This window comes from Rhincodon typus, chromosome 13 (assembly GCF_021869965.1).
Source record: "Rhincodon typus isolate 14 chromosome 13, sRhiTyp1.1, whole genome shotgun sequence".
NCBI lineage: Eukaryota > Metazoa > Chordata > Chondrichthyes > Orectolobiformes > Rhincodontidae > Rhincodon > Rhincodon typus.
Genome location: NC_063344.1, coordinates 66,828,498 through 66,841,301, shown reverse-complemented (window position 1 = coordinate 66,841,301; position 12,804 = coordinate 66,828,498). Strand labels below are relative to the sequence as shown.

Below are 12,804 nucleotides of genomic sequence, written 5' to 3'. Positions count from 1 at the left end.
GAGAGGTCCATTTGACAGTCTAATAACGGCAGAGAAGAAGCTGTTCTTGAACTTGTTGGTGTGTATTCAAGCTTCTGTATCTTCAGCCTGATACCCGGGTGGGAGGTGTCTTTGATGATGTTGGCAGCCTTTCCGTAGCAACGAGAAATGTAAATAGAGTCTATGAATGGGAGGTTGGCTTCTGTGATTGACTGGGTGTGCACACAGCTTTCTAGAGTTTCTTATAGTCTTGGGCAGAGATGTTGCCTTACCAAGCCATTATGCACCTGGATAGAATACTTTCTATGGTGCATCTGTAAAGGTTGGTGAGGGTCCTTATGGAATTTCCTAAGCCGCCCGAGGAAGAAGAGGCATTGTTGTGAACGGTTGAGAACCTATGCCATTATTTTGCCATATTTTGTCCAAGCCATATTCAGTTTACACAGCAAAAAGTGCCTTAGATTAATCCATCCCTGAATCTTTTAAAAATAGTCTTTTCTCAAATAATTGTAATTATTTATTTCAAAGATACTTGTCTCAAATATGTCATCTTGAACTAACTTGAATCCTTTAAAAAGTAGACTTTATTAACTTTTATCTTTCTTTTATCTCCCTTTGCTTATGATTATTAGACTACAAGACAGTCCAATCATTTTCCTGCCAACCATAACTGGTGGATAACATACAGGCAGTTGGAGTAGAAGATAAGCTATGCTTTCTTCTCAAGCCACTTCAAAGTCTTCCTTTCTACATTGGAAAGTCTGTTGCTCCAAGATAACAGGGCTGATCAGTAACCCTTAACTCTTCAAAATGTCCACCACAGAATAACTTAGGGTATTCAATAAATTGCTGCAAACAAATCAGCTGCACATCAGCAAAAGCAAAGCAGCTAACCAGAACATTTATAACAGTCTTAAAGAAATACAATGACGACAGTTTACAAATGGGCAGAGGCCTGTACTGTAGCAAGGATAACCGGGCTGAACAGAGCAAACAAATAGCAGGGGAGGAATAAACTCAAAGTCTTAACTTTTCAAAAAAAAGTAATGTAAGCTGAAGGTCAAAACTTATTTGACAGATTTCCAAGAGAAGCCAATGCTTTCGTATTTGGCATGCTATTGGATCTTATCGAATCATTTTGCCTTGGATTATTTTAGTTCTCATAGTTTAGATTACCCTTATGGGCAAACCATTACATCTTATAGACGTCTATTCTTACTTTGAGGTCAAGTAATATGCCTGGAAAACAAACAGCACTGGTAAGTGTTTTGAATAACTAGACATCTTTTATGCCTTTATCAGATGTCACAGTTCACCAAATCCGACAACAGAATCACAAAAAGATGAAACAAACAAGTGTATAACATAGTTCCAAATACACAGCAGACAACTGTCTCTCTAAATCCTTGAGTCATCAAAATTATGGAGATTGACACCCTAAGAAACAAGCTAATTTTCTAAATGACCTTTAAATATAGAGTGTTACTTTCAGGAGTATCTAACTGGCTCATGCTGACGACCTGCTTCTTAGAGTTTATCTAAGTTATCTAGAGTTTATCTAAGTTAATCCCCTTTCATGCATTTTACCACCTGTGCTTGATTGAAACAGAATCTCCTTTGCAAATCGTATTACTAATTCAATGTTGGCCTTGGCTCAGTGATAGCACTCTCACTTAAGTCAGAGGTCCAAGTGTCACTCCAGGACTTGAATACAAAATGCAAACTAACCCTTTAGCATTAAGGGAATGCTGGCACTGTTGGAAGTCGTCTTTCAGATGAGACACTAAGCTAAAGTCCTGTCTATCCTCCTAAGTAGACATAAAAAAAATGACATGGTATTGTTCAAAGAAATATAGCAGTTCTCCAAATGCCACTATCAATGTTTGTTCTTCAATTAACCTCAAAAAAAAATTCTCTCATTTTGGCTTGTGGGAGCTTGCAATGTGTAAATCGGTTGTTGCATTTCCGACATTGAAAGTACACTGACTTCACTTTGAAAATACTTTTTAATCTATGAAGCACTTTGGGACACTCAACTGAGCTGGAGAGATTCATTATGTAAATGAGAGTCTGATCTTCAACTCGATTTTGAGAATCTGATCTCACAAATTCAACAAAGAATGGGTTGTCAAATACAACTGAACTAAATAATCTCCAGGAGTTAAAATTTTGTTCAAGGGTTTGAACTTAAAGGTGGGAAACAGTTTGGGGTGATGGCCCTAAATGGCAAGACCAGCTGTGATCGTGTAGGGATGGTCATTGTGCGCTCACCATTCAACTGAAGACAACAGGTGGGCACCTGAGGCTGGAGAGTGAATAGGAGGCACTCCAAAAATAACAGGCCCGTAGGTCCATCACAGAGAGAAAGAAAGATCCTTGCAATGGTGATGGTCTCTGAGCTCCAAAATCACAATCAACTTAACAAAAAAAGGCCACAGCTGCTTGCCATGATTTTGGAAAGTAAACCCCTCTACCAACGGCCTTCAGCCACAGGGTCCAACTGCCATCGTGGGGTGTCCTTAGTAAGGTGGAGAGCTGTCTCTTTCTCCTATTTAACCTCCCAAACATCTTTATTCCCACTAACGGTGCACGGACCAGCGCCAGATGGGAAAATTCCAGTCAGCATGGAAAAGGAGCCAGGTCTGGGTCTGATTGGCTACCTGTCCCTTTTGAGTGAGGTGACATCCCACCGCCTGACCTGGTCTTTTTCATAATGGATTGGGACAGAATCATGACTTTAAACAAACCCTATTTGCTTCTGATTCCATCCAATTTTGCAAGGACATTCTAGGCCTGAGGCTACCAAGTTCTTAATATGGCAAAAATAGGGACTTTGTACTGGGACAGACCTGGCCCACTTTTTGGCATTTATTGGCTGCAAAATTTGCTCATTCTTGTTCAAACCAGTTTTCGAGGTGAAACTAGCAAAACAACATCTAGACAAAAGAAAAAAAAATTAAGGTGTTTGTAAATCCTCACATCCCGCCCTTGGAGACAGGCCAAGTTCAAGGGGATTAAGAAAGGAAGAAACAATTGTTAAAATTTGTTTTGATAGATTTTGACCTTTTGATGGTTGACAATCAGGACTTAATGGATGTTTTTCATAGATAAACAGTACTCCTCATTGTATAGAAGAATCCCCAATAACTTCAAACTAGCTGCTCAGCAGAGGTGAAATTGTTGGACAAGTCCTGCATCCAACGAAAATAATTTACAAACATTTATTCCCAGAAGATAAAACACTGAAGGAAATCCTGTGGAAGTACACAGGAGTTTTGCAGGCTCACTGTACAAACTTAAAAAGTACATTAAAGAAACCCTAATATTTTAACATCATTGGCAGTTCACAACTAAAAGTTTTCTCATTTTAGCCTCCCATTTTTGCTCAGCTCTAGCTTCTCAGGACCCAGTAAGCCTATCAATTCACTTTATTCCACTGTCCTTGTAGTAATACACATGCTCTTTGAATTCTCTGCATTCCTAGAGTGAGTTAGGAAGCATATATTAAAATAGCTTTTAAACTAAAAAACACACACACAATGGTGGCAATAAAGCTACTGGGTGTAAGTGTGAGTGCAATGATTTTATCTTATTTAACTATCACTCCAATCTTCTTACCTTTAAGTAAGAGCCATAGTACTTTGTGACATATGGGCTATCACACTGGCTAAGCACAGTAATCTCCTGTTGGATGTCTTCAATCTCATCTTCTGCCTCCTCTAGGTCAATGATTTTAATTGCCACAACTTCTTTGCTTCTGTTCTCTATTCCTTTGTACACTTCACCAAACGAACCTTTCCCAATCCGTTCTTGTTTTGTAAACAGCTCCTCAGGGTCCATGCGGGCATTCTGCAAGAAATTAACATTAGGATTACATTTCCTTTATCTTCAAAAAGCAGTACCCAGCAATTCCAAAAAGCGTCTTGTTCCAGAACTTCTTGTAATATACAACATATAAAGTACTACCAAAAGATAAATCTGGAGTGACGCTTCTTTCAAATTACAAGCGCAGGACAAGGGAGTCAAACAGCCTCCCTAATCTGTGTAATGAAACCTTGTTTCAGGCATTGTGCAACACAGACACAGGGGAAGGCCATTCTGCAATCACCAATCACTGCCTGTTGTTCAGTAAAACAAGGACTAATCTGAACCTCATCTTCATTTATGCCCTTAGCTAATAAAAATCCATTAATTGAAAATGTCAACTGGCGATTCTGGGAAACATCCCAGTGATTTGGAAAATTACAAATGTGACACCACTAATCAAGAAAGGAAAGAAACTGAAAGCAAGAAACTACAGGTCAGTTCATTTGATATCAATCATCTGGAATATGCTGGAGACCATGAGTAAGGAGGGAAGAGCAGGACAGTTTCAAAATCAATACAATCAGGCAGAGTCAACATGATTTTATGAAGGTTATGATTGACTAATTTATTAGAAGTTCTTTCAGGAAGTATCAAGCAAAGTCAATAAAAGGGAAACTGCACATATAGAGTCAGAGTCAGACAGCATGGAAACAGACCATTTGATCCAACTCATCCATGCTGGTGTAAGTTCATTTCCAAAAAGCATTTGATAAGGTACCACAACAAAGGTTATTACACAAAATAAGAGCTCACGGTATGGGCAGTAACATATTTGTACGGAGAATTGCTTAGCTCACAAGAAGCAGAGATTAGAGAGCAATAGGTCAACTTTGGGTTGGGAAGGTGTAACTAGTGGTTTATCACAAAGAAGGGGCCTTAACTATTTATAATCTTTATCGATAAATTGGATGAAGGGACCGAATGCGTGGTAGCTAAATATGCTAATAATTTAAAGATAGATAGGAAAGTAAATTGTCAAATGGACATTAGAAGTCTACAAAAGGGATTCAGATTATTTAGGTGATTAGGCAAAAACTTGGCACATGAGTATGTGGGAAAATGTGAACCTGCTCACTTAGGCAGGAAGATATAACTTTTAAAAATGGAGCGCGACTCAGGAACTCAGCAGTATAGAGGCATGTGGATGTCCTGTTATATTGATTGCAGAATGTTAGTGTGTAGGTACAGCTAGTGATTAGAAAGGCATATTGAATGTTGGTGTTTATTGCAAGGGGAATTGAGTATAAGCAGGCATAGCTTGGGCCCATGCGGGTACTCTTTGTAGGTTACGTGGAACAATCCCTCTTCCGTACCTACACTGGCTCTAAACCCCACCTCTTCCTCCGTTGGGTACCCACATGGGCCCAAGCTATGCCTGCCTCTTTGTAGGTTACATGGAACAATCCCTCTTCCTTACCTACACTGGCACTAAACCACACCTCTTCCTCTGTTACATTGATGACTGTATTGGCGCCGCCTCATGCTCCCACGAGGAGCTCAAACAGTTCATCCACTTCACCAACACCTTCCAACCCAACGTTAAGTTCACCTGGTCCATCTCTAATACCTGTCTCTCCTTCCTGGACCTCTGTGTCTCCATCTCCGGCAACCACCTAGAAACCAATATCCATTTCAAGCCCGCTGACTCCCACAGCTACCTAGAATACACCTCCTCCCACCTTTCTGCAAAAATGCCATCCCCGATTCCCAATTCCTTCGCCTCCGCCGCATCTGCTCCCAGGATGAGGCAGTCTATTCCCGTACATCTCAGACGTCCTCGTTTTTCAAGGACCGCAACTTCACCCCTCAGTGGTCGAGAACGCCCTCGATCGTGTCTCCCGCATTTCCCGCTACTCCCTACCACATCCCAAAACCAGCCCAGCTCGTCCCCACCTCCCTAACCTGGTCTTCCTCCCACCTATCCCCTCCTCCCACCTCAAGCCCCATCCCCATCTCCTACCTACCAGCCTCATCCCGCCCCCTTGACCTGTCCGTCCTCCCTGGACTGACCTATCCCCTCCCTAACTCCCCACCTACACTCACCTTTACTGGCTTCATCCCCGCCTCTTTGACCTGTCTGTCTCCTCTCCACCTATCTTCTATCCGCCTCCCCCTCTCTCCCTATGTATTTCAGAACCCCCTTCCCCTCCCCCATTTCTGATGAAGGGTCTAGGCCCGAAACGTCAGCCTTCCTGCTCCTCTGATGCTGCTTGGCCTGCTGTGTTCATCCAGCTCTACACCTTATTATCTCACAGTCATTATACATACTATTCACTGTGCCAAAAGGTGCTTAGACATACTTATACTTTCTCATGTGACAATCAAATTTTGGCAATTATCTACAATAAAGGTCCTTGCAAAGGTAGCGAACCACCAACATTTTACATGTTATCACTGTGTACAGCAAATATTGATAAATATACACTGTTCATGTTGCATTCAGACAAAAAATTCTGTTGACTATGGTGTACCACTTAGCACTCAACATACTTAGTACTGACAAATATCTACTTCAATATATTGTGCTCAAAGATGGCTAATCTTGATCATTCTGTCCCCCAGGGTTGCTCACACAAAATTAATATCATCCATTAAAGGCTATACGGTAGAGCACTCAATGAAAGCTTGCTACTTTATAGTGCAATGTGAAGATTTCATCAGAAACAAAATGCTGGGAAGTGTCTTCACATGTGTTTCTACTTGTGGGGAAGACAAAAACTACATGCCATCAATTTGATATTATCACTAATAAACTGAATATTGCATTCCCAAGAAATACCTTTACCCAGAGAATGTTTAGAATGTAGAAATCACTATCACGAGTAGTTGGTGTGAATAACACAGATGCATTTTTTTGTAAGCCTGATAGAGTAAGAGAGAAAAGAAGGTTTTCTGATGGGATAAGATGGTGAATGGGGGACAATGGCTTGTAAGAATTTTAAGTACAGTGTGCACCAGTTGGGCTGCAGAGTCTGTTTCTGTGGTGCCAACAGAATGTAATGTAATAGATTTTGCCCAGAGGGCAATTATAAGTCAACTACATTGCTATGGGCCTGGAGTCACATGTAGGCTAGACCAGGTAAGAATGGCAGTTTCCTTCCCTAAAGGACATTAGCGAACCAGATGGCCTGTGGAAGCCTGATAGAGTAAGAGAGAAAAGAAGGTTTTCTGATAGGATGAGATGGTGAATGGGGGACAATGGCTTGCGAGAATTTTAAGTACAGTGGTACTTCATCGGGTATCAGGCTCGTTTCTACCTCCTGCCAAAAATCCACAAACAGGACTGTCCAGGTAGACCTATTGTTTCAGCCTGCTCATGCCCCACAGAACTCATCTCTTCCTACCTTGACTCAGTCTTCTACCCACATACATCCATGATTCATCTGACACCTTACGCCGGTTTCAAAGCTTCCAGTTTACCAGCTCCAGCCACCTCCTCTTTATCATGGATGTGCAATCCCTTTACACATCCATTCCCCACCAGGAGGGTCTTAGGGCTCTCTGCTTCTTCCTGGAGCAAAGACCTGAACCATCCCCACCCGCCACCACCCTCCTTCACTTGGCCGAGCTTGTCCTCACTCTCAACAACTTCTCTTTCAAGTCCTCTCATTTTCTTCAGGTAAAAAGGGTTGCCATGGGTACCTGCATGGGCCCTAGTTATGCTTGTCTCTTCGTGGAGTACGTGGAACATTCCTTGTTCCAGTCCTATTCCGGCCCCCACCCACAACTCTTTTTCCGATACATCGATGATATCATCGGTGCAGCTTTCCTCTCTCATCTGGAATTGGAAAACTTCAATTTCGCCTCCAATTTCCACCCTGCCCTCACTTTCACCTGGTCTATCTCTGACTCCTCCCTTCCCTTCCTCGACATTTCTGTTTCCATTTCTGGGGATAGACTGGCCACTAATATCCATTACAAAACCACTGACTACCACAGCTACCTGGACTATACATCCTCACACCCCACTTCCTGTAAAGACTCCATCCCATTCTCTCAGTTCCTCCGTCTCCATCGCATATGTTCAGATGAGGCCAACTTCGACAAGGGAGCCTCCAAAATGTCCACCTTCTTCCTCAATGGAGGATTCTCCAGCTCTGTTGTCGACAGGGCCCTCAACCAGGTCCGACCCATCTCCCGCACTTTCACCCTCACCCCTTCTCTTCCCTCCCGCAACAGCGATAGGGTTCCCCTTATCCTCACCTACCATCCCACCAGCATCCACATCCAGAAGATCATCAGATGCCATTTCCGCCACCTCCAGCAAGATGCCACCACCAGACACATATTCCCCTCTCCTCCCTTGTCCGCCTTCTGCAGGGACCGTTCCCTCCGGGACACCCTGGTCCACACTTCCATCAACCCCAACACCTCCCCACGGCCCTACGGCACCTTCCCCTGTCACCGGCGAAGGTGCAACACCTGCGCATTTACCTCCTCCCTCCCCAGAATCTAAGGGCCCAAACATACCTTTCAGGTGAAGCAACACTTCACCTGCACTTCCAAGAATCTCGTCTACTGCATTCGCTGCTCGCAATGTGGTCTCCTCTACACTGGGGATACGAAGCGTAGACTTGGCGACTGCTTCGCAGAACATCTACATTCTGCTCGCAAAAAAGACCCTGAACTACCTGTTGCCTGCCACTTCAATGCACCACCCTGCTCCCTGGCCAACGTCTCTGTCTCCGGCTTGCTACAGTGTTCCAGTGAAGCCCAACGCAAGCTGGAGGAACAACACCTCATTTTCCGCTTGGGGACCTACAGCCCTCCGGACTCAATATTGAGTTCAATAATTTTAGGGCCCAAACTCTCCCATGTCCCAGCCCCCCACCCCCCACACCAGGCCTTGTTACCACATAGCCTGCCATTACACACCCTCTGTTGTTAGTCACTAACAGTCCCCATTAACAACTACTCACCCTCCCAGCCTGATCGTTAGCAACTCCTCTGTCTGTCCAACTGTCTTTCTCTCTCTTTGGGCTCCATCCTATCGTTTACTCCCTATCCCACCCACGTCTCTATTTTCTGCATATAAACTGACGTTTTCCCAGTCACCATCAGCTCTGAGGCAGGGTCACCGGACCCGAAACATTAACTCTGTTTTCTCCTTCACAGATGCTGCCAGACCTGCTGAGCTTTTCCAGCAACTTCTGTTTTTGTTGTCAGTGAACCAGATGGGTTTTTCTGACAATCAACAACGGATTCACAGTCATCATTAGACTTTTAATTCCAGGTTTTTCCTTTTATTATTGAATTCAAATTCCACCATCAACCATGGGCAGAATTTGAACCTGGTTCCCCAAAACATCGCATGGGTTTCTGGATTAACAGTTCACGATAATACCACTAGGCTATCGCCTCCCTGTAATAGTCAGGAAAGTGCCCTCAATTTCAGTCACAGCTGTATACGCCCATTCAAAGCCCAGAGCTCCATCCCTTTAAGAAATCTACTTTTGAGGCTATATAACGTGGCTGTCCCCTTGACAGAGCAAACCTCAAAAAGTAGGAAATATCATTCAGGCCGTTCAACCCAGTCACTGCACAAATTCTTGCAATAATGTCATGTCCAGCTCAATTGCTGACTGACCCAAGGAGACCTGTGCTTCATCTATTCACGTTCATAAATCAGCTTCCTCTAATGCAACTGACATTATCACAGCAACAATCTTAAAACATATTAACGTGCCCTTGAAACTGATTTCACTGTGCCCTTGGAAGAATTCAACAGATGGATCAAAAGCAATCCCAAAATCATTTAGAATCCGTCTCTTCTCAAAACACTGGTCTGAAAACTGTACAAAGGAGTCATTCACTGCCTAATCTTTAACAAAGGTTTATGAACATCGGCCCTATGGTTCAAACGAATGCAAGGGTAGGGATGAATGCAGAGTGAATCAATGGTATTATTTTCCACATTTCTGTGGTTCGGACTCGAAAATAATCAAAATGCTCAGAAAAATATACAGCTTAGAATGTATTTTTAGAAACATGGAGCTGAGTAGTTTATAAGCTATATAAAGATATTTGTGAATTCTACCAGACTCAAATTGGTTAAAAATAGTTTATTATAAGAAGCCTGCACCTTGTACAGAATAGTCATACATCTGAGATTTTCCCTAGATCGACACAATAATGGACAGAGAGCGGGCCAAATGGAGGGCAGGCTGCAAAGCAAGAGAGCAAGTCAAAGACCCTTCAGTTTGAAAGCAGCTGTGGGATGCCAGGACAAGTAAGTGAGGTCAGCTAAGTACGCCAAAATGGAAATGCCCTCTCCACAACATTTTCGGCGGTGAACATAAAAAAAAGATTCAGTTGCATTGTCACTATGCCCTTTGGCAGCTATAGTCCCCCCACTGAAAGGATGTTTTATAGCTGCTGATGGCTCACACCAAGGCTGTACTGCCTTCTGATGGGGGCAAAACACAGGAATGAGTGAATTGTCACCTGACAAAAAGGGGATACTTTTAGAGATTTAGAAGATTCACGTCTGAGCTCGAGGTGGGAAAGAGCACAAATCAAGTCAAGGAGGAGTGGAGTTTGCTTCGGTTGTGCAAGTTTATTGATAGTTTTCTGATGTCATCTTAGATCTTGTTAGAGTTGCACATCATTGCCTTCCTTTAGTCACTCAAGATACAGGGGACATCTTCCCCTTCAAATATGTGATGAATTTTTCAGTATACAAGAATTTTGAGAATTTGAATAACTAACAATATTTGCTTTCTGTAACCACACGTGGCAGAGTAGCCACTCGGGCAAGGGGCTTATCGGATGGATCCTTAAAAAGAGGGAGATAGGAACAGAAGGCTACGTTGATAGGGTTAGAAGACATAGGTTTGAGTGAGCACACACCTCCAGGGATCTGTATGGCTTGCTTTTATATTGTCAGTTATATATAATTCAATGTAAACTACGCTATTGTACGAGTATGGTATGCCATATACCTGCATATCAAAATTTTTGTAGCTGTCGCAAATCAATGATAAAACTTTAATTATGGGACATCAATAAGTTAATGCCAAGATTCTGAACCCAAACAAGAAAAGAAAAAAGTGTAATTAAAAGAAAACAGAAAAAAAGAGAATCCCAATACAAATCCAATCCATATATGAAGTAAGAGTTACATATTTCCTTTTGTTATGTTATTTGCTTTGAGGTTGAGAGCACTAATTAGAAATGTAGCAAGAGATAAGTTGCATGTAGGCAAGGACCGGGGTGCTAAGACCCCAAGAGGCATTGGTGACTACAAGAGAAACATTCAAAACATTGAAATAAGAACAGGAGTAGGCCATTTGGCCCTTCAAGCTTATTCCACCATTCAATATGATCCTGGATGATCATCCAACCCAGTACCATATTCTCACTTTCTCCCCAAAATCTTTGATCCCTTTAGCCTCAAGAACTATATCCAACTCCTCAATGTAAAATTCAATGTTTTTGCCCCATCTACTTTTTGTGGCAGAGAAAACCACTGGCTCACCACTCTCTGGGGGAAGAAATCTCTCCTCACCTCAGTCCTGAATGGCCTACTCTGTATCCATAGACTGTGACCCCTGCTTCTGTACTCCCCAGTCATTGGGAACATCCTTCCTGCATTTACCTTGTCTCGGACTGTTGGAATTTTATAGGTTTCTATGTGATTCCCCACTCATTCTTTGAAAGCTCCTGCAAACCAATCCACTTTCCCTTTATACATCAGACCTACCATCCCAGGAATCAGTCTAGTAAACCTTCATTGCACTCCCTCCATAGCCAGAACATCCCTCCTCAGATAAGAAGACAAAAACTGTACACATAACTCAGGGTGTGGTCTCACCAAGGCCTTGTAGAATTGCGACAAGTTAACCCTGCTCCTGTACTCAAATCTTCCTGCTACAAAGGCCAATATACCATTTCTTTCTTCAACAGCTTGCTGAACCTGCAGGATTACTTTCAGTGACTAATGTACAAGAACACCCAGAGCTTGTTGCGCCTTTCCCTTTCCCAATACATTACTATTTAGATCATACTCTACCTTCCTGTTTTTGCTACCAAAGTGAATAACCTCACATTCATTCACATCATACATATCTGTCAAGCATTATCCCACTCACCCAATTTGTCAATTGAACAACTTTGACATGCCCACCGACAAATGATCAGGTAAAATAAATTTGATTTAAGAACTTACAATTTCTGGCTACCTATTCGGCATTAAATACGGAGAAAAACATTTTCTCAGATGGGCAAAGGTGAGAAATGATGATCCACAAGGATTGCTGCTGTTCAACGCTGACATAAATAATTTGGATTTTGAGAATTGGAACAGCAATAGCAAAATTTTCTGATGAGATCAAATGGGAGCTGATCAGGGGACAGAGTTAATATAGGGGAAAACTAAAATGAAATAATAATACAACCTTAAATGAGTATGTCAATGCCAAATAAATTTCAACATAGGTAAGTTTGAGGTTGTACATTTTGGTTAAATGCATAATGAGGCCTTCAAATCCTTGAAAAATAACCTAAATGGGGTAGAGGACCAAAAATCTAAAGGATACTGATATTTAAACTATGAAAAGCAGCAACAGAGGTTAACAAAGCCATAGAAAATGCTTGCAATGTACTAAGCAGAGAAATTATGTTAAATTTACATATACCATGATTAGGCCACATTAGATCACAGTTCTAGACACCATTTGACAAAAAGGAAGTAGAAGTACTGAGAAAAGGGCAAAACAGACTTACAAGGATAATACTACATTTACTCAGTTTTATCAGGAAAATTTCAATAGGCTCTTTGCTCTTGGAGAAATAAAAGGATTTGTTCATCCGATACAGGCTTCTAATATAAAACATGAGTAAACAAGGTAGGTACAGAGATATGGAGATAGTAGGAACTGCAGATGCTGGAGAATCTGAGATAACAAGGTGTAGAGCTAGATGAACACAGCAGGCCAAGCAGCATCAGAGGAGCAGGAA

The 12,804-nt window shown here is 42.2% G+C and overlaps 1 protein-coding gene across 1 annotated transcript in view; it reads right to left on the bottom strand.

The window, feature by feature from the left end:
• The window catches only part of stk25b (serine/threonine kinase 25b), a 78,328-nt gene that overhangs the window by 36,404 nt on the left and 29,120 nt on the right, over window positions 1–12,804 (bottom strand). Inside the window, exon 2 of the mRNA XM_048604590.1 lies at window positions 3,598–3,828. Coding sequence (XP_048460547.1) covers window positions 3,598–3,828 — 231 coding nt within the window. The remainder of the gene's footprint in view (window positions 1–3,597; window positions 3,829–12,804) is intronic.